This window comes from Electrona antarctica (assembly GCF_951216825.1).
Source record: "Electrona antarctica genome assembly, chromosome: 15".
In the NCBI taxonomy this organism is placed as follows: Eukaryota; Metazoa; Chordata; class Actinopteri; order Myctophiformes; family Myctophidae; genus Electrona; species Electrona antarctica.
Window position 1 is genome coordinate 8,899,319 of NC_136796.1, and position 23,090 is coordinate 8,922,408.

General features: G+C 44.4%; 1 protein-coding gene across 1 annotated transcript; it reads left to right on the plus strand.

Moving 5' to 3' along the window:
• Window position 1: 1 nt before the first annotated feature.
• Window positions 2-19,322, plus strand: fkbp9 (FKBP prolyl isomerase 9). Its single transcript, XM_079523492.1, has 10 exons — window positions 2-1,468; window positions 2,034-2,179; window positions 8,615-8,804; window positions 9,061-9,206; window positions 9,591-9,780; window positions 13,671-13,816; window positions 14,330-14,519; window positions 15,987-16,132; window positions 16,228-16,391; window positions 19,098-19,322. Exons 1-10 carry the CDS (start codon window positions 1,260-1,262, stop codon window positions 19,275-19,277), a joined length of 1,707 nt encoding a protein of 568 aa, XP_079379618.1. The 5' UTR covers window positions 2-1,259; the 3' UTR covers window positions 19,278-19,322.
• Window positions 19,323-23,090: the final 3,768 nt, after the last annotated feature.

Sequence of the window (23,090 nt, forward strand, 5' to 3'; positions counted from 1 at the left end):
TCAAACGCATAAAATCTATAAAGATCTATAAAGTGATGTAGCCCTAGAATATCTCCTGTTGTTACATACAGTTGTACAACTTAACTGTATGTAACAACAGGAGACGAAGTGATGTAGGTGTTAGGTTAGCCCCTCTCGGGACCCCCGTAAAGGTTAAACATTTGGAAGTTTGAAGGTAAACATCCAAATGTTTAACCTTTACGGGGGTCCCGAGAGGGGCTAGTGTTAGGTGTATGTTTTGTAATAATAATCAAAATCTACAAAGCAACAAAGTTTGCCTCTGAGATGTAGTGGAGCAGAAGTAAAAGTACAGAAAATTGGAAATATTTGAGCACTGCTACTGTAACTTAAGCACAGTAGCAGTAGCACTGAACATGATTCACTAATCACTATTCAGTAGTAGACAGAAGGTAGTTGTTTTATTCCCTGATAGCATTACATTTATCCCCCCTGAATTAATACAAACTTTTTGGATTCGCAAATATAGCCAATATGTGTTTAATTTTTGCACGTTTAATTAAACCATCTTCAGTCTGTTTACAGTCAGACTGTGGATGTTCCCTGACCACTAATTAGACCCCTGGTGGTACCGAGTCGAGTGTTGAGAGACAGAGAAACGTCATAAATAGCAACCCCCTCCCATTGCCACGTAGAGACATTCCTCCCTGGGAAATAGAGGGGACCCCCCTCCTTTTTTATTATATCTAAGTAAACTAAACTTTTAAGATCCTAAAGTGCGATGCCTTCTTAATCCTTCCCCCACACGACCTTTTAAACAGCGAGGAATGCGCTCTGGGCTGGGCTGGGGGCAAAATAAAAATGAAAGTTTGGACGTTTTATTTTTGGAGGCGGGGTCCAAAGGGATCTTCAGGACAGTGGGAGAGCCCTATAGCTACTACGCCACACAGTACAAATCCCGAGTGATCGTTTAACCGCCCCCGACTGTCCGACACTGTACCAAACGGAACCAAACGGACCATTGCACGGGCTCCACTGCCACTCTGGATTTCACAGTGTACGTTACCACGTTTACACATCCGAGACGCCAAAGTGCGCATGAGCAATACGTGGTGCCGCAAAAAGTGCTTCCATTCAATCCGGACGGTGAGGATCAGAGTCAGACACGGGGAGGAGATCAACTAGAGACGGAGAGCCGATCGAGGAACCGAACCAGCCGACCGGACCCGTGCGAAACAGAAGACGGTGCATCAGTCATCATACAGTCGGGTTTTGACGTTATAGAGCTAGTGCTAAAGGGTATGAAAATGTTTACGTGCGTGCACGGGATGTTGTATCTGTCGGTTCTGGTGGCGTTCTGCGCCTGTGACGCGCCCCCGGTCCCGTTAGACGACATCGTCATCGAGAAGACCTTCGTGCCAGAGCAGTGCGTGCGTGCGGTCCAAGTAGGGGACTTTGTCAGGTACCACTACAACGGTGTGTTCCCCGACGGCAAGAAGTTTGATTCCAGGTGAGTTTTTTATTTTTTACTAGCGAAAACTTGTGTTTTCCTCTGACTGCAGACTAGCTGCTGCTTCGCACGGATGTGTGTGTGTGTGCGTGTGTGCCCGATGAGGAGGGGGGGGGGGGGTGTAGTAGTATAGGTTTGCCCCGTGAGCCACGCAAGCAGCTAGCAACCACAAGACCAGAGCTCTGTTTCTGATAGCACTCTGGTTCTGAGGACACCCTACAGACAGACAGGGCTATTGCAGTGATGTAAATAGGTTTTCAATGTAATGGGTACAGTAAGGGGTCCTTACTCAATTTAGTGAGTCTAGGGATGCAGGATGCAGGCTAATTGCATCACTGGACTATTGGTTCTGTTCTGGAGACACAAGGTTCTGAAGACAGACAGGCTGAGGCAGGTCTCAGGTTCTTATCAGACAGAGCTGTGGTTCTGAAGACAGAGCTCTGGTTCTTGTCTGTACTGACTAATATTACTGACTGTCGTGTGTGTGTGTGTGTGTGTGTGTGTGTGTGTGTGTGTGTGTGTGTGTGTGTGTGTGTGTGTGTGTGTGTGTGTGTGTGTTCTCCAGCTACGATCGTGGCAGCACCTACAATGTGTATGTGGGTAAGAAGCAGCTGATCGAGGGAATGGACAAAGCACTGGTGGGCATGTGTGTCAATGAGAGGAGACTGGTCAAGATCCCCCCACAGCTGGCCTATGGAAAAGAGGGCTATGGTAAGTGTGTGTGTTGTCTTGTGTCTGTGATGGTCTGTTTGCCACACAAAGAAGACATCTTTGATTGGTTATTTGTGTACAGTATGAACCGGTTTTAATCTAGGGGTGGCGGACTGGCGGTGGCTGAGCGGACATCAGAAGGTTGCCAGGCTTCATGTCAAAGTGTCCTTGAGCAAGGCACTTAACACTGCACACTCACCTGAGCAGCACACTGGTGGTTCAAATGCAGAAAATTAGCAGAACGTGGTTCTTCTGTTACTTACTGGAACAGAGAACATATGAAGCATAAACTGATCCAATATGTGGCTCAACACGGTGCCATGAGTGGAGTGGAACAATGGTGTGTGTTTGTGCATGGAGGAAGCAGAGGATGCTCGTCACGTTGGATCTTCATATTGGACTACATGTACAGCCATAGAGGAAGTGGGCCTCTCCCAATCCATACTGAATGATGTCACTGTGACATCATAGACCAGGAAGTGGGTCTGAGGTCTCGTCCCTCTCGGTGTTCGAGTTTTTTCCCCGCAATGTCCCGCCCCATATATGAATACTGGGACCTGGTTGGTTATAGCCTGGTTCCAGACTAATCTGGTTGGCCGTCACCATTTCGACCATGAAGTCCTCCCACAATCGTGAGGGGCGGCCTGGGGCAATATGCATTGCAAAGGCAGATGAAGGCTTGCTATACTACGCGAGGCTAGGTCTGAGGTGCTAAAGATCTTTAATTAAGTAAAGATCCTTGTTTATAACAACATAGACAATCACCCGTCCTTGGTTCTGGTGACTCATACTGCCCTCCTAATAATATAGGCGGACATGTTTTTTCAATTACTTTTTTCACAAGTTTGTAATATATATACAAACATGTGTTTTCGATGAGTCTATCATGGCACTTAAAATGGTGTTTGAAGTTACAATGGGTTTGTATAGGAAGGGGGCGGGGCAGCTAAAATGAATATCAAATATCTCAAGAATGAATCGAGAAACGTAAAAATCACACTTGTGTGAAGTGAGGTGGCGCCCACTGTGCAAACATTAAAAGTCCATAGACTTAGCTGCCACATGATGTCATGAGTGAAAGCCAGACGTTGGATTGGCTAGTGCTCCTCAAAAACGGTCTGGGGTGTTCACACTTCACAGAAGCCAGAGTAGATGATAAAATGACAAAGTTAGAAAAGAAAAAAGTGGAATATCCCTTTAAATCTCTTGACCACGAGACCTCGATGATGTATTACCATGTTTTTTGTTCTTGCTTACTGTATATTGCTCTGGATTAAGAGCAATTTACAGTAAGCAAGAACATGCTAAATGCCTACATGCTAAATGCCTAAAATGTAATTTTAGGTACAATATCATTGGTTACAAGGAAGCAATATTAAACGACTATTTGTGTCAATATAAATACATGAAAAAGGCCTAAAGGTCCTTCCAGACTGGAATCACTGGATGTGTTTTTCGGAAAACCGGAGGAAAAACACTGCTAAATATGTGAAAAACGCAGCAGTGTGTAGGGACCTTTAGGGATGTTTGCAGGACAATACCCATGATGCACTGTGTGGATGGACAGTGACAGTTCAATTTAGGCATTAGTTTGTAGTTTAATTCATTTCAGTAACTTATTAATGACTATAGAACATTACGTCCCATATAAATAAAATGTTGCAGTATTAAGAAACAAATCCCACGAGACTGCAAAACATTGCAGTATTATTTGGTAGCATATGATGAGCAGTGAATTTGACAAAGCAAAAAAAAAAAAAAAATAAGTTGAAGAGTTGACTCATGAAGAACCACTGGTCCCCTATGAAATAATACACTAAAGTCTCTAGTAGTGAAATCAATGAGTCTACAGACCCAGCGAAGGGTGGGATCTGTTGTGTATGAACGAAACCTTGGTTGGAGATTGGTGGTTAAGGTTAGGGTAAGAAAACAGGTTTAATATAATACGTATTGACTGTTTGAGTTCACTCACTGCCCAATCACCGCAATGCATGCTGTATTGTCCTGCTAACGGATCCATTGTAATTCCTGTGGATCATTAAGCGTTCTGTTAATTTCAGTGGAAACCAAGTACCGCAACAGTGGCAGAGATTATGTTTATTGCGTTGAAATCAAACCAAAATCAAAGCATCTGTAGTAACTGGCCTGTTATGTGTATTAGCATGGCTACAGGCTACTGTGTTCTGAGTCACCAAAATTAAAAAGTGTGTGTGTGTGTGTAAGTGTGTGTGTGTGTGTGTGTGTGTGTGTGTGTGTGTGTGTGTGTGTGTGTGAATGAGGTATAATTGGAGAAGACAAGAAAGGGTAAGGCTTGTGCTAACATGTTCAGGATTTGCTCTTTGCAATACTATAGCCTATATGACAGACTGAGTGAGAGAGATAGAGATGGAGAGAGAGAGAAAAGAAGGAACACAATGTGACCGAAGAAAAGGAGACGGGAGGGCTTTGCAGGAGGAGGCCCAGTACAGTGACAGAGACGGGAGGGCTTTGCAGGAGGAGGCCCAGTACAGTGACAGAGACGGGAGGGCTTTGCAGGAGGAGGCCCAGTACAGTGACAGTGAGTCTGAGCACTGCACACAGAGCTGCCAGCTCACCAGTGTAGTGTAGTAGTCGGGGTGTAATCACCTCCCTGCCCTCCTCCTTTTGTGCAGCGTGTTCCCCCCTCCTCCCTTTCATGCCTGTGTGGAAAAAACACCCAAGGAGGTACCGGTATTAACTTACATGACGCTGTATTTTGCCTCTTTTTGTTTTTGGCATGGATCTTCCTTGTGATCGTTGCGTCGTCCCAGTAGTACCACTCACTGGTTGCATGTGGTGCGAGGGAGACACCTCGTGCAGATCGCTGCACTTTGCAGGCACCTCATTAGTGGTATATGTCAGACATTGATTGGTACAGTTTACCTCGCATGAGAGCAGCACGGTTAAATGAAGAAGAAGGAAAATAAATATGTTGGAATACTGTTTGGCGTACATCAGTGATTCTTAACCATTTCAGGCTTAGACCCCCCCCCCCAAATGATCATATTTGAGCTGGGGACCCCCCACCCTGATAAGCACTTGGAATAGGAGTTGAGGCATTCACTTTAGTTCGACTCTGTTCAACACAAAAAATATTGTGGAAAAATAGCCTCTTTCTTATATTATTTGGCCAATCTGACCAGTTTTTATAGTATTGTTTGATGATTACTTTTGATGCTGTAATGATCAACGCGTGGCTTTGTGTGTATGAATGTCTGACTCTGTCCATCTGCGTTTTCTCAGAATTCCCATAGACTTCAATGTGTGGCTTTGTGTGTATGTTCAATCTATGTACTGAAAATATACACCTCTGTAAGTTATTGTGGGACCTTATCACGTCGTCCATGCATAGTGATACAACGCACGATTCTAAACTACGTCCATCTATAGACAAAGACCCGCCCATGGTAACGCCCCGTCTGCCTCGCCTGCCTCTGGTCTTCATTGGGTCTCAGAGACCTGATACATTTTGCACAAAGTTCTTAATTTGTCACTGCTGTTTGATCTACAGCACTGGTGTGTGTGTGTGTGTGTGTGTGTGTGTGTGTGACTGTGTGTGGGTGTGTTTTAGTTTTAGTTTTAGTTTTAGTTTTAGTTTAGTTTATTTGATCATCCTTCAGTTTCAGATACAATATTTAAAGACAATGAATGGAAGCTGTTACAAAAACAAAACAAACTAGAAAAAGTGCCCTTCTGGGCACAGGTCTCCACCAGGAGGATAGGATTGTTTAGGAGTAATATAAACGTGTGTGTGTGTGTGTGTGTGTGTGTGTGTGTGTGTGTGTGTGTGTGTGTGTGTTTTAAGGCTGTACCCTAGCCCTTTTTTTAGGACTCGAACTTCGGCAGGAATTTTCGAGCGAACATCCGGACCATTTATTTCTAATTAATTTAAAAAATAACCTTTGAGATGTCTCGATCAGAGCGCAGCGCGTCTCCCCTGCTCTTTATCAATCTCTCTCGTCTCTCCCAACACACACACACACACACACACACACACACACACACAGTCAAGCGGCTCCGCGAAAACAGCTGATCTGCGAGCTTGCTGGCAGACGACAGCGTATAGTTTGCTCGTTAGCTGTCACTCGTTCATTTGTTCCACCTGTGTAGAAGCGCATTGAAGTGGGCACAGGGCAAAAGCAGAACCTCTGTCACCGTGACCGTTTTGCTTAACAATGATCAGAGTTCACTTCTTTTTAGCAATAGGCTATGTGATGCTAGAGAGCATATGCTAATATATTATGGCTGCTAAGAACGGTTCCCTCTATCAGCGATCATGCTGGTGTGTGTGTGTGTGTGTGTGTGTGTGTGTGAGTGAGTGAGTGAGTGAGACGCGTCAGACATTCCATTTAATGGAACTCTTTTGTTCTCACAGAACAAGGTGAGAAAGGTCAATCACCTCAGCTGTAGGCCAATCAGCAAATTAATGTGCAGTTGTGCACGGGAGACTTTGGAGAGGGACAGAAGAACAAGGAGACATTTCTTTAAAAAAGCATAACTTCTGACAGGAATGCACTAGAAACCTACTTTTTTTTACATGCTCATATCGCATTCTCGCCGAGATATATTTTCGAGTAAATAAAAAAGGAAAAAAATAATATTTTTGTTTTAATAAAAATAATAAAAAATAAAAAAAACCGAATGGTTCAAGCACATTAATTAAGATTCGAGTGCCAACCCTAACGAGCGAACATTCGAACCTTGAATGTTTGGGGACAGCCTTAGTACTGTGTGTGTGTGTGTGTGTGTGTGTGTGTGTGTGTGTGTGTGTGTGTGTGTGTGTGTGTGTGTGTGTGTGTGTGTGTGTGTGTGTGTGTGTGTGTGTGTGACGCGACTTGGCCTGTTGTAGCGCCACCATGAGGCTGATTTGAAAACTGTCAAGTGGCATTTCTTCCTCAGCCTAGTAGTGGGAATAGGCATGCACAGTTTCACCGCAATCGGACGCTGCGTTGCGGAGTTGTGGCGATTTGTACAAAACGGGCTACTCCTGAAAACTTTAGAAGACAATCGTAGCCAATCAGGATGGATAATTATGCGAAATCAAACAAATCACATGATCACATGTGTTTTACATATGTCGGCCTCCTGGTGGCGCTATAAAGAGCAGATGTGAAAAATTCCAGGCAAAGGTTTTTACTTGGCCTCTAGGGAGTGTGCATACATGGTTTTACACAGATCGGTGCAGTTATAGGTAAAAACACAAATCGGCCAGTTATAGCGCCACCATGAGGCTGAGTTGAAAATCTTCAAGTGGCATTTCTTCCTCGACCTAGTGGGAATGTGCGTGCAAAATTTCACGGAAATCACACCATGTGTTCATGATTTGCAGCATTTTGTTTGAAACAGAGCACTCCTTCGAACTTTGGAAGCCAATCTTAGCCAATCAGGATGGAGTCTGAAAAATCTGAAAGACCCGTTTCGTTGAATGGCTCTAGAGAGACTGTGTACCAATTTGCGTAATGTTTGGACAAAATCTGTAGGTGTACTGTCAAAACATTTGTTTTGCACAAAGCGGCCTCCTGGTGGCGCTATAACAGGCCAATGTGAAAACTTTGGGGCAGAGGTTCAGCTCTGGCATTCAGGGAGTGTGTGTGCAGAGTATGGCTGCGATCAAGCCAACGGTGCCAGAGATTAGCTGTTCACAGACGGACGGACGGACGGACGGACACACGGACACACGGACGGACGGACGGACGGACGGACGGACGGACGGAGTGCAAAACATACTCTCTCCCCATGCCTTCGGCCTGGTGGAGACAAACATGAAGATGATCAAAATGAGTAGGCAGAAGCTAAAAGCTTTTAAATGCCTATCCTACTTACAACAGAACATGATTCGTAATACTCATTACATTAACATTAACAGATTCACAAAAACAAAAGTCAGATACGAGAATTCCACCCTACACCAACCCCCCCCCCAGTGTCACCGTAGAGATCCACCAGGATCCATATGAGTTACATAGCACTATATAACCATTAGATTACACATTATTATTGTTGTTATTATCCTTATTCACATTACCCTCATTACCAATGATCATTTATGTTGTTGCTGAGTAATGTCATTTTGTTCACATTTTTAATGTTAACATAATTACAATAATATTAATTAATTAATTATGAATAATGACAGCACTAATGACTATCAATACTACCACATTGATAGACTATCAATACTGTGTGTGTGTGTGTGTGTGTGTGTGTGTGTGTGTGTGTGTGTGTGTGTGTGTGTGTGTGTGTGTGTGTGTGTGTGTGTGGGCCAATCAGAGGCAGATGGGGCGTTACCATGACAGACGTAGTTTAGAATCATGCTGATACAACGTAATGTCTCTTCCCTCAAAACACGTAAAATAATGATAAGTTGGTCACAAAAAAATAAACCTCCCTTCCTCCTTCTCTCCCTCCCTCTCTCAGGTGACGTCATTCCCGCTGACTCCATCCTGCATTTCGACGTGCTGCTCTTGGATGTGTGGAACCCAGAGGATGCCGTCCAGACCAACACCTACCACACGCCCGAGGTCTGCGTCAGGAAGGTGGAGGTGTCCGACTATGTGCGCTACCACTACAACGGAACACTGCTGGACGGGACTCTGTTCGACTCCAGGTGAGACGCACGTTTGCAGCAGAGTAGCTCTCCTAGGATTTCTCTCTCCTTGGATTCCTTCTTGACATATTTTCTTTCGATTGACGCTAGTGATTGACAAAGACATGGCTTCCTACTATGCAGACATATCTTCGTCACTCTGTAACAAACAAGGGTGACCAAAGGTTAACAACCTGTGGTCACGGCTCACAAGTTGGGAATTGCCGTTTTTAGAAAGTGTTAATAATTTAACATGTGAATGCACCTAATCTTCTAGTCACACCCGCCTGCGTACCTATGACACCTACGTCGGCATCGGGTGGCTGATCGCTGGCATGGACAAGGGCCTCCTGGGAATGTGCGTGGGAGAGCGACGCATCATCACCATGCCTCCATCCATGGGCTACGGCGAGAACGGAGACGGTGAGTTTACTGCCACTTCTTCACACGTTACGCTGTAGATGACTTCAGATGAATCACAGGCCAGTTTTATATTTTCTTGTACAATGGTGCAAAAGTGGCGGATCCAGCCTACTCTAGATCTGATATTTTCAGCTTAAAAAAATTTGACATGCCCCAAAATAGAATTAGGAACGCTAGGTAGAAAGGTTAAAATAGATATGATCATTTCATATTATATATATTTACGAATAGAATTTCCCTCTGTATTTGGAAATGACTGCAGACAAAGTAGTGATATAGAAAATTAAGTCTATAATTCTGTAATGTCTCTCCATTTCTGTCATCCTCTGACGTGTCTCCTGGTGGTTTATTTGTCTCATCCTTCGTGTGTCTGTCCCCTTGCAGGAAGTGACATCCCAGGACAGGCCTCTCTGGTGTTTGACGTGGTTCTGCTGGACCTCCACAACCCCAGAGACGGCATCACGGTCGCCAACCAGGAGGTGCCAGAGCCCTGCACCAGGAAGACTGTTGAAGGAGACTTTGTGCGTTACCACTATAACGGCTCACTGCTCGATGGAACCTTCTTCGACTCCAGGTGTGTGTGTGTGTGTGTGTGTGTGTCAGTGTGTGTTTGTCTATTAGGTGTTTGTCGGGGTGGGGGTGGAGTTCACATGATTATTTTGGGGGGTCACGGCCTGAAAAGGTTGATAACCACATCCATAAACAACTGGGAAAAAAATCACACCTGTGTGAAGTAAGGGGTGCTCTTATCATCATATGTACATAATCTCATTCTGGCCAGTCACAATCTGCATCCTCACTTTTGTCTTCAGTGTTTGTGTTTACACAGACCCACAAAGCTGGACATAGGAGGGGCTAGCACCCCTCAAAAAAAGCATTGATACAACTGAACGCACGTTGACCCTTTTTACTGTTGAAAAGACATATGGGTTGTCTTGCTCAGTGATGAAGCATTAGGTCATGATGACTCATAACTCTGTGTTTCCACATAAAAATGGTTTTGGATCATTGAATTTAACTATCATTTACTGCATGATGAAAGGCAACGTGTGCCTGCCCTGCTGTTACTCATTTTGTCCACAGGGTGGCAGCATCTCCTCATTAACCAACAGGGCGAGTGAAAGGAGATGAACCTTTCTTGTTTGATGCAATCCATTTATTTTATAGACATCCTGCATGTGAAACTTTTTTTAAATGCCCAGAGTCAAGCCTTCACAATGCCACGGTGTGTGAGCGGAGTTCATCCCGAATGTTGAACCATGGAACGCTTTACAATTTGTTATGGTGTCAGAGCCAGTGTTGGGCAGTTCTAACTCATCACTAAGTAATATATTACCCAGTGTGTGTCCCCAGTGACAAGTACTGTGAGAGTATACAAGGACCAAAACAGTATTTTCAGATTAAGTTACTAATCCGGGTATTCCTGCATTTCTTTCTTGTTTGGTTTTTAGAATAGACTTTATTAGCCATTTGCACAAGTGCATAGGAAATCTTGGAGCGCAGCTCCCAGGGTCAGCATTAAAAAAGTGAGGGACAGGTGAGAAAAGAAACATAGAACATACAATCCTGAATAAATAAGTGCTTCACAATCTGCCTAAAACAGTGCATAAGTGCACAAATTCATCTTTCATGGTTCAGTTCATCTATCATATTGATTTCCGTTCCTAATGTCCTCTGCTACTAGTCGCACAGTAGCAGGGAAAAAACTGTTCGAGAAGCGTGTTGTGTGGGTGGAGAGATGCTCTCTGGCCGGTGGTGTCTCAGGTTGTGTCCTGAGTCCCTCCACACGAACAGAGAGAGAGCAGGATGGTGTGGATCCTTAAGGATGCTCTGTGCTCTCCTCCTACAGCGCTGTGTGTAGATTGTGTCCATGGCAGGGAGATTTAATCCAATAATTCTCTCCGCACTTTTGACAACTCGTTGCAGCGATTTCCTCTCATCTTGTATTGGGTAGTGTTTCCAAACCACACCGTGATGCCGCTGGTGAGGATGCTTTCAACGAGTCCTCTGTAGGTCAGAGTAAGGGGCTGAGGACCAAGTCTTTCAACGAGTCCTCTGTAGGTCAGAGTAAGGGGCTGAGGACCAAGTCCTCTGTAGGTCAGAGTAAGGGGCTGAGGACCAAGTCCTCTGTAGGTCAGAGTAAGGGGCTGAGGACCAAGTCCTCTGTAGGTCAGAGTAAGGGGCTGAGGACCAAGTCCTCTGTAGGCCAGAGTAAGGGGCTGAGGACCACGTCCTCTGTAGGCCAGAGTAAGGGGCTGAGGACCAAGTCCTCTGTAGGCCAGAGTAAGGGGCTGAGGACCACGTCCTCTGTAGGTCAGAGTAAGGGGCTGAGGACCAAGTCCTCTGTAGGTCAGAGTAAGGGGCTGAGGACCACGTCCTCTGTAGGCCAGAGTAAGGGGCTGAGGACCAAGTCCTCTGTAGGTCAGAGTAAGGGGCTGAGGACCAAGTCCCCTGTAGGCCAGAGTAAGGGGCTGAGGACCAAGTCCGGCCTTCTTCAGCATCCTAATAAAGTACAGCCGCTGCTGTGCTTTTTTCACTGTAGCAACAGTGTTTTCCTTCCAGCCCAGATGTTTTGACACATGAAGGCCAAGGAACTTGAAGCCGTCTGCCTGCTCCACCTCTGTCCCCCTGGTGGTGAGGGATTCCAGTGTGTGTGAGGTCCCTTCCTAAAGTCCAGAATTACTTCCTTCGGTTTGTCCACGTTGAGGACGAGGTCATTGTCCTCCCTGTGGCTGATGATGTTGTTCACCTGTTCCCTGTACGTTGACTCGTTTCCTCCCTTAATAAGGCCCAGGATGATCGTGTTATCAGCGTACTTTATTATGATGTATCATGTTACTCTTCTGGGTGGAAACGCAGTCATGCGTGTACAGGGGAGTAGAGTCTAGGACTTAGGCAGCAGCCCTGAGGTGTTCCAGTACTAACTGTGAGCTTTTAGATGATATCTATATATATATATATATATATATATATATATATATATATAGGGGGGTACAGGTTGGTTGACTGGTTAGGTTCATTATTGTTCCAGATAAAGTGCTAGTGGATTCAGTTATAAAAGGTGCTTAAATGTCCTAGGCAGGCACCTGGGCTGGTAATCTGGCAGTGTGTTGCGTGTTCGAGTCCCGATCCCGACAAACTTTGCTGCGTGTCTTCCCCCTCGTCTCAAAGGCAAAAAAAGCCCCCAAAATAATTTAAAAAAAAAGGTGCTTAAACAGGTTGTTTTGCACATCACCTTTTCGGAAAGTGTGGTGCGTAGCAAAAGTAATATAGCAATGTAACGAGTAATGAAACTAATTACTTTTAATAATTAAAGTAACTTATTACACTTCTACAGTAACGCTGTTCAGATGTCACAACATCCTTTGGCACAAGACTACTATTATCTAACTCCTAGAAATATCTCTTTGTAACATTTTCCCTTCTTTTGGCAGCACATTGTTTTGGTAATATTAGTGGCTAATCTGTTAAACTCAATAACAGAATGTTTTTGTCCAAGGCTGAATTACTGTTAAATGCCAGCCAGTTTAACAGTTTAATCAAGCATAGTGCATCTTTGAATAGTCCAGTGTTTCCCTTTGCAGAAATAGCAGTGTCTGCAGTTTATACCTCCGTTTGTCTTCTGACAAACGTAATAAAGCGGCTTTGTGTGCTGAGGTGAGGTGACCACATCACAGCTTATCCCCCACACAGCTCAGTGGCGTGATGTTTTATTTATTCCCCACCCATCGAGGTAGGTTTATATGGTTGATGGCGAACATTGGAGCATGTAGGGGCCTCTGGCTTAATTTGTAGTTGTTGTGCGGCGGTGGCTTCGGATGATGCACTAAAAGGGTTGTCACTAAATCACAGCAAATCAGATGATCCAAATCCAATACGTGGTTAATTGTGGAAATGCACAACGTATGTCGCATCCCTGCCACGTTGAATACATACACCTTTAGTGCCCTGAATGTTCTCCTGAACATTCCTAGTGTGTGTAATATGTTCCGCCGTGTGCAAATGTGTCTCTCTCCCTCCCCACCCCCTCAAATTCTAAAGTTTTGGCCATGTTTCAAGGTCTCCCAGCTGCCACATAACTGGTTTTACAGACTTCATGTCCACTTTTATAAAACCTCCCACAGACGGTTCCGCCAGGGACAACCAGAGAGCTAATATCATGACCATCACACAACCACTTTTGCATAACAGGTTCTTACTGTGCCAGTAAAAGCAGATGTTGCTGCTCTTACTACTATTATTAGTAGTGCTGGTGGCCAGGGATTCTCAAATCCTTTTCTGAGTGTCATACAAGGAAGGAAATGCATTCTTAAAACTAAATGGGTAAAAAGAACCAACCATGTTTGCAGGACATCGTCTTTAAAGTATGGAGAGTGATGCTGAATTACTGTCATGATCATGTATTTCTGTCTCTCTGCATTACTGATGTTTGCTAATAACCGAACCATGCTGTTAATTTCACAGCTACTCTCGTAACCGCACCTACGACACCTACGTGGGGCGGGGCTACGTGATCGCCGGCATGGATGAGGGTCTGATCGGGGTCTGCATGGGAGAGAGACGCACCGTCATCATCCCACCTCACCTCGGATACGGAGAGGAGGGCACAGGTGTGTGTGTGTGTGTGTGTGTGTGTGTGTGTGTGTGTGTGTGTGTGTGTGTGTGTGTGTGTGTGTGTGTGTGTGTGTGTGTGTGTGTGTGTGTGTGTGTGTGTGTGTGTGTGTGTGTGTGTGTGTGTGTGTGTGTGTGTGTGTGTGTGTGTGTGTGTGTTGCAGATAGTAGTGCACTATCTGTAAAACTTTTAACATAGATTACAAGAATAAACATTTATACAATTAGATTAGATTACATGCATACACAAAACAGGAGGCACTCAACAGAAGAACAAGTCAATATGTGTGTGTGTTTAGCTACCTTGCAGAGATAACTTGGTCATTAGTTCTCATGTTTTTTGTTACTGCTTTTTCTTGTCCACAACGTCACTCAGGAATGTCATTTAGATAGCATGTTATTTAAACACACACACAAATGTAAAAACCAGGAACTATCCCTTCTATCAAATCTAGTATTAGTCTTTAAAAAGTAATGACTTTTATCTTTTTTTTTTTTTTTTTTTTCATCAGGCACTAAGATCCCGGGTTCGGCTGTGCTGGTGTTTGACGTTCACATCATCGACTTCCACAACCCAAATGACAGCGCGGTGACCGTCACCACCCACAAACCCGAGCCGTGTGACAAACTGACCAAGAAAGGCGACTTCGTCAAATATCACTACAACGCAACGCTGATGGACGGCTCGGCCATTGACTCCACGTGAGTGAAGCCATAGTGTGTGGCAGAAATGATCTAGCCAAGTTTATACTGGAAACAAATGTGTCAAATAACGTGGTAAACATTCGGATGCATCTTTTGGCAAGCCTTTTGACAGGTTCCTGGGAACCAATCAGATTGCAGGCATTTGTACAGGTCATAGATAGGACAAGGTTACAATGCGTCACGCTGAACTTGTAGATCGGCTATTTTCAAGTGCAACTCCCGGCGCAACCAAACAGATCTCTTCTGTACTAGTCCCTCCCTAACATTTTTCCCTAGTTTTCATTTGTTGACGAAATTGTCAGTATATTTAGTCTTAAGGTGGCCTTACACTAGCCGATTTTTTTCAATCTGAAATCTGATACACACTACAGGATAATCGGAGCGGGGCAGAGCAAATTCTTGATGTTGATCGGGCCGATCACGCTTTGAGCGGTCGGGCACCCCCCGAGCGTCAAAAATGCCTGATTATCGGCTAGTGTAAGGCCACCTTAAGTCATCATAGCTTAGTTTCTATTTAGTTTTCGTCCCTGAAAGGTAGTCAACGGACATTTTCCGTCATAGTTTTAGTCGACGATATCGACACTGTTTTGCATCCGCTCTCACAGATACAGTAGAGACAGGAGGGTTTTCAGTTTGTTTGTGGAATGTGTGGGAGTCTGGGAGAGATTACAGTCACCTCAGGTGAAACCACCGCCGCAATACTGGCACGGTTCCCATGTTGGTCACTGTCACTGGCCTGAAGTACAGTAGCAGAGATAGTCTCTCTCATTCACCACCAGCCTATAAAACCCATTGATGTATATCACATTAAATGTATAGCAAGGTTCTCTCAGTTCCCACACTGTTTACCGTTCCCATGACCTGTGTTCCTATCTAGGCTGAGGGATCGTAAACGTAGCACAGGCACCATCTCTCTTTCACCACTATCCTATGAAACCCATCGAAGCCCTCATGTCACGTTAAACATTGACAGAATTATCCTTTGATGCTTTGAGTCCCGGGCCGGCAGCCAGGTGTAGCATTCTGTGACTGTTCATTTCCAGGTCAATTTTGAGGTGGCGCTCGGTCTTAATGGTGCACAGCAATTATGTCACTTCCACGTGACCCATGGTTTGTTTGTTTTAAACCCTGCAGTAATCCGTTCACTTAAGGTCAATTTAACAGTGCTTGTTAAGCAAGACACAAAGAACAGTGAGCAGGTCATTACTGAGAAATAAATAATAGACCTAATCGAATCACCCTGTCGCTTGTCACACCACTTGATATAAATATATAGAAGAACATAGTCCATGTTAGATTATGCCAGATCTGTTTGTCAGTTATGTGTACCCACTACCCAGCATTCACATTTTGGTAAAACATTTTTCATAGGATTGATTATTTTGTTGATTGTTGACACCCCACATTGCTCCTCTCTCTCTCTCTCTCTCTCTCTCTGTCTCTGTCTCTGTCCTGGGTGTGAAGGCACAACTATGGTAAGACGTACAACATAGTTCTGGGAGCCAACCAGGTGGTACCAGGGATGGAGGAGGGACTGAAGGACATGTGTGTGGGAGAGAAGAGACATCTGGTCATCCCTCCTCACCTAGGCTATGGGGAGAGGGGAGTCAGTAAGTCTAATGCACTCACTCACGCACGCACGCACACTGGTGCTTGTGCGTCACACCTGATCTCAACCGGTATATTGTGTGTGTGTGTATGACAGCTGATGAGGTTCCAGGCAGCGCAGTGCTGGTGTTTGACATTGAGCTGGTAGAGATGGAGGAGGGTCTCCCTGACGGGTACATGTTCATCTGGAACGATGACGTCTCCCCGGACCTCTTCACTGAGATGGACAAAGACGCCAACCTGCAGGTGGAGCCCTCTGAGGTACGTGTCATCATAGTGCTGTGTGTGTGTGTGTGTGTGTGTGTGTGTGTGTGTGTGTGACGGCTGTGCATCCCAGAAACGGTTCCCTTTATTGTCTGCCTGCCTTTCCTATCTCATCTGCCCTATGTTGTCTTTGGTGGGGAAAAATCTGCAAACCCAATGAATTTTGTGGCTAACAGTTGACTTCCACACAATTCAACGAAGACCGGTAGACTCGAATACACAACTCCGGGACACAACGCTCAAGGCGATGCATTCTTTAGTCAGTCTAGAGTTCTCAACGGGCCTGTAAACTAAGGCCAGGCCCTAACTGGAACCTACTGGGCGGGCCCGAGGCTCGGTCCAGCACGAGCCCAGCAGATTGGACCATTGTTTGGCCATTGTCGCCCGTTGTTCTCTAATAACACGGGCTAGGAAGGTCGGACGGCAACAAACTAGATGCCTGAGCAAAGTTCACTTTGAGCTGCCTCATCCACTGCCATGTCCGTCCGTTAGGTTGACATTTATTTTTTGGCGTAGTAGATAGTTTTATTTTATTTATTTTTTCACTTAACCCGAGGCCAGCCCGGCTTGAAAACGTCGGGTAGGTTCGGGTTTGGGCAGAACTCTTTAAAAAAAATAACTCTGATGAAGCTATAATGCCGTCGAAATAAAGAGAATGATAATAAGGTTTGTCTTGCAAACCTTTTATTTTGGAGTGCTGCTTCCTTCCCCCTCAGTGGAATTCATCTCAGTGACTTAACCTTATCAGCTGTCAGGTTAAGTGTTGATTTTGACAGCACATTTTGATATTAGTCAGTCTTTTGACAAAAAATGTATTTAGTTTTAATCACATTTTTGTCATCTGAAATGTTTTCTGCCTAGTTTTAGTTGACTAAATATCATATTTTAAATGACTAAATATACAGTTTATTAAGTCGACTAAAATGTATTTAAGCAGGCCTTGATGGCGTCGTAATGACTGATTTTACACTTGGCTGCATGCTGATAATAATCGATCAGTCGCCGTTGTGATCTTGTAGATTTACTATTTTCATGAGCTTTAGTCCCTCCATAGAGCACCAAAGTCCTGACGTCACTGCCCTCTACTGTCAGTAGAGGGCGTCAGTCCACAGGTTCATGTACTTTTTATTTGCATTGTAATCTCCATAGGGGGATTTTAGATCGCCTCATATAAGAACTGTGTTTGAAAAATAAACGGATCACCCCGGCCTTTTCACTCATATGGATATGAAGCATCGACTGAAGGTGGAAATGTACAAATATACCCAAAGAGTAACAAAATAAGCGTTAGAAACGAGCCAAACAACCCAGAGACTACATTTCCGGGTAGGGGGGGTGGCTGCATCTGCCTGTCGCACAACAGAAACTGAATGTCAATTACGTTTATTTTTATTTTTATTTTATTGATATTTAATGTTTCGTGGTTAGTACGAGTCGAGTCACCACCAGCTGAGCTTATGTCAACGAGGAATCTCAGGAACGCAATGTGTTGACAGCTGGGCGTGACGTATATTAGCAGCGACATTGCCTTCACATGTAGTTTCAAGGCTTTTGCGGCCACATTAATTCCATTTTCTCCAGAAACTGGCTGTATCAAATATGAATGGACATCATTAATGACGCACAGCCACTCCCCTGACAGAAAGGCCGGGGTGGTCGGTTTATTTTTCAAACACAGTTCTTATATGAAGCGACCTAAAATCGCCCTATGGAGATTACATGAACCTGTGTGTTGGTGCCCTCTACTGAAAGTGACGTCAGACTTCGGTGCTCTATAAGATTCTAGTCTAGTTGTTGTTGACAAAATTGTCAATATATTTAGTCTTAGTTTTAGTCATAGTTTTTATTTAGAGAGACATTTTTCGTCAGTTTTAGTTGACGAAATCAACACTGCTGACCACCCACCACGTCCAAGGCAGCCAGAGGACGCGCACCTGGCTCCCATCAGAAACGTAGTTTGAGCTGACTGCGCTGCTCTCTACATCTGTAATGTAATGTTGACATTTCCAACTGCAGGTGTTTTGCATCTCTCCTTGTCCTCTTTGTTCAGGTCCTGTTAGAGCCAATCTGCCCAGGGCTGTGGTCAGACTGTTGGTCATCTGTTGGCCACTAGATACACTGTGGCTGATGTTGACTTTGTCAGATTTACATTGTGTGCTCATTAAATTTACATCTCGTGCTTTTCCACCTGATGCTCTGAGTCTGTCATGCATGGCATGACACGAGTACATTCATGCACACTGCTGTTACTAAGCCATGTGGAATTTATGGACAAAATACTATATCATTGTTTTTCCTTTCCTATTTTTCCTTTCATATCTCCCCTCTCACATCTCCCATCTCACTTTTCCCATGTCATCGTTCCCATCTCGTTAATCTGACCTCTCCTGTCTCCCCTCTCCTCTCCATTTGTTCCTATATTGCCATTCATATCGCACCTCTCTCGTTTTTCTTTCTCGCCCCTTATATCTTGCCTTTCCTATCTCACCATTCCTATCTGACCTCTCCTATCTCACCTCTCCTATACCATTTATTTTGTTTGTATCTTGTCATTCATATCTCACCTCTTCCATCTTTTTCTTCCCTTGTTTTTACTTTGTCGCCTTTCCTATCTCGCCTCTCCTATTTCGTCTTTCCTTGTCTACTTTCTTTTCTGTCTACTGTATCGTCCTAAAAGCTGATTCTCTACTTTCCTCCCCATAGTTCACTGACTACATCCTGCGGCAGGTGAACGAGGGGAAAGGTCGCCTGGCGCCCGGCTTCGACCCGTACCGCATCATCGACAACATGTTCTCCAACCAGGACCGCAACCAGGACGGAAAGATCACAGAGGACGAGTTCAAACTGAAGGCGGACGAAGCGGTCGATCACGACGAGCTATGACGGCCCTGAAGTCTAAAGATCTGTCTCAGGTCGACGGTGGGGAGGGTTGGGGAACAGATTAAATGTTTGGGGGTGTGGGGGGTGGGGCGTTAAAGGAATGAGGATGGGGCGGATGATAATGATACATAATGTACATGTGTACACACTGTACAGTAAGGTCAAATAGTAACGGTCAATTTATGCTTTGAGCTTCAAGTGTCTCTCAACCTTATGACTTCTGAACAGTCAGTGTCTGCGACTCGCCGACACGGCAGTGTTGCCACAAAACGTAGACAAGGACGTGGATGTAGTAGTCTTGTGTGGCAAACATAATTTGTCGCTTTGACGTCACTTTCGTCCTGCGACATGTTGGTTGAAACTTGTCGCTCAGAGCATGAATTGGTCGTATAAGTCTAAGCTAATGTTTTACCACTGAAATGATCCAGGCATTCCAGGGTAAAATATAGTTTCAATAGGGTCTCTTGTCCGTAATGCAGTCACGTTCTGAAGAGAGCACGCAGTAAAATCCGGAGTATTAATTCAACCAGGGTCTGTCTCCCGGGGTTGCCCAGTTTGTCTCAGGCTGGATGAATGGGTCTGCAACGGCCTGGGGCAGAACTTGTTCATTTGACAGGTCATGTAAAATTGTTACCTGCACCAGAGGGTTAAATTACGCCTCAGGATTTTGCTGTGTATGAAAGTGTGTCGAGGAAGAAAAGAATCGATGTCGAAAGAGGGCCGTGTTCGTTGTTACAGTTGTTCATGGGGGGAAAATGCCTAATTTCAGGACATTGCGGTTGACGGCGGTTCCCTTTTTTTAATATGTCCTCTCACATCAAGTTCTTTCTGTATTTTGTTTCACGTTTTGCCGTTGTTGTGAATTTTCTATATTGAATGTGATTTATTTGGTGAGAAAAAAGAAAAGGAAAAAAAAAGAGCCAAGAACACTCGGCACACAGAAGGCACGATCTGAACGAACAAGACAAAATAGAATAGAGACATAGGCGAGGAACTAAAGATGATGTGTTCACATGCAGGTAGATTCTGTCTGAGAATACAGGGGAGAAGAGAGCTGCACTGGAGACAACCATTTTTTTTTATATATATACATTATTTCTTTATTTTTTTTACCTTAAAGAACCATCGTCCCACTCACTCCAATCTCAGATTAAACCAGTGCCTTATTACGCCGGGGTTGTGTGCCAGTGTTGTGTGCCAGTGTTGTGTGCCAGTGTTGTGTGCCAGTGTCGTGCACCGCGAAAATAGCCCATATATTAGCTCACAATGCATTGCAAGCTTGTAGATAGCCTATTTTCTGTGTGCATATAAATCAGGCTTTACTCATTGATGATGATGCACTCCGTGGATTATGTAGTCTGTATCTCTACACCTTTTTATTGTTAACAATTGTCTCGTGCAGTCGTGCTTCCACTTCACTGGGTTCTCAAGCTTCCAGGTGAGCTTCCAACTGCTCACTCGGGAAGTTCACCCCTTGGGTCTGAATTTGGGCTTGATGCCTCACTTATTTATTTGAGCAACAAGTACAAACAGGACGGCTTGATCAGCGGACATGTCCTCTGTATAGTATACACACGTCAGGGTAAGATTTCACTACATTTGTGGATTACAGGGGACGCTAAATGTGCTCAGATGTCACCTGTATGGCCAGTTTGGCCACAGACGTTTGCAAGACCACAGCTCATGACATGTGACACTGAAATGCCCCTGAATCCTGAAATGTTACTGTTGTAATTGGGTCTTGTATTAATCTTGATGTGATGGTTTTCAAGTGTATTATTGACATTTGTCTTGTCAACTTAGCATATGACCCGTGTGTGTGTGTGTGTGTGTGTGTGTGTGTGTGTGTGTGTGTGTGTGTGTGTGTGTGTGTGTGTGTGTGTGTGTGTGTGTGTGTGTGTGTGTGTGTGTGTGTGTGTGTGTGAGAAAGAACTGAGATGTTTTGTTTGTGTTTGAATTATTTCATGCACAGGAATAGTGATGTTGGTGCAAAGATTTAATTTGAATAAAGTTCCACTCCTAAACACACCTATTGTCACTGCATCCGTTTCTCTTTCTAGCAATCTCATCTAGTTCAAATAAATTACATTCACAAAATACGTCAAACAGTTAGAGTTACAGTTTACAAGACAATAAGATCACGAGTGAGGAAATATTGTAAATATATTTCTGAGAGATTAGCTCCAGACACCGACACACAGATGCACTCAGACAGACAGACCCTCGAATAGCCTTTTGCAGACTAGAGCCATGCCGTGAAAAGCCTTAATTTACCTAAACATTGCAGCACAATGGCCTTGATCAGAGTGACATCATAATCTAAATAAATTGATGTTCCAATCTAAAATAGAAAAACATTAGAGTTACACTTTGTAACTTTCATATCCTGCCTCATATCAGATTTGAACCTGGGACTCCTTCATTAAGTGCTAACATTTTGACCACTGTGCTAATAGAGCCTGCCTGCTTTCTCTGGGGACACAATCAGTCTGTGTTTAAGAACCCATTTTGACCTGAGATCAGATTCTAAAAATGTCTTCTACATCCTGACAGTTTTCTGAAATATCTATGTTTCTATGTCAGTCGTTATGTTCGATTTTTCAAAAATAGCAGACCTACAAGCTCGTAGATCTGCTATTTTTCAATAGCTAAAGCATAACATAATGCTAACACCAAAAGGGGTTCCCGCCCAAAATGGGTTAACCCGACACAGGATCTAACTCTAAAATGTCTCTATAGGGCCGGCTGGCATAAACGGCTGGGCAACTATAGGCTGCTAATCCAGTCTGACAGCTGGTCGTGCGTTCGAATCCCGTTCCCTGCGAGTCGCGACCTTTGAGCTGTGTGTCACTCCCCCATCTCTCTCCCCATTTCCTGCCAGTTTACTGCACACGATCACAAAATATCTTTAAAATGTTTCAATAGAACAGCAGGGATACTACCCCAATTGTATAAGTCAGGATCTGCAACCTTTTTTAAACCAAGTGCCATGTTTTTTTTTCTAGATAGTCAGTGTGGCACACATTCATCATGTTTAATTATGACACCACGTCAATAGAAATAGAAATATTTCCAGCATAAAAATAACTTATAACCTAATAACTTTTAAGATATTATTTTGGGCTTTTTGCCTTTATGAATAGATTACAGTAGTTTTTACAGGAAAGGGGGAGAGAGATAGGGGTAAGACACGCAGCAAGGGTCGTCGGGATCGGGACTCGAACCCGCGACACGCTGTCAAGCTGGATTACCAGCCTAGGTGCCTGGACCGCTTGGCCAGCCCAGGCCTTAATCTTTTCATTTCTTTTGAAATATTTTCTTTCACCTCAGTAGTGGACATTGTAATAATGTAACAATGAATGATCATTAGACTCGGTTCAGATCGAGTTTGAATGAATGTGGAATTATGTGCAGGATTTTTGACTACATTTGGCTACATTTAAAAAAAGTAATTTTATGTTAATTTTATGTCTCACACACTTATGCCATGTGATTACCCGGCCTTCCCTGTGCCAATGTTGGCACCCGAGCCCAAGGTTGCCTAACGGCCACGCTTTTCTCGCGCGTTGCTCGCGCGTTTTCTCCCGCGCGTGCGTTTAATTTAGGTCCAGTCCTATTTTAAAAAACGCACGCGCGAGCCGCACGTTTAGGGTAAACGCGCGAGAAAAGCCTGGTGTAGCTTGGCCGTCTTGCCTACCCCTGGTATAAGTTATACTGTGTTAACACTACCAGAGCACTCTACCATACAGCTTGGACACGCACGCACGCAGCAGCACGCACGCACGCACGCACGCAGCAGCACGCACGCACGCACGC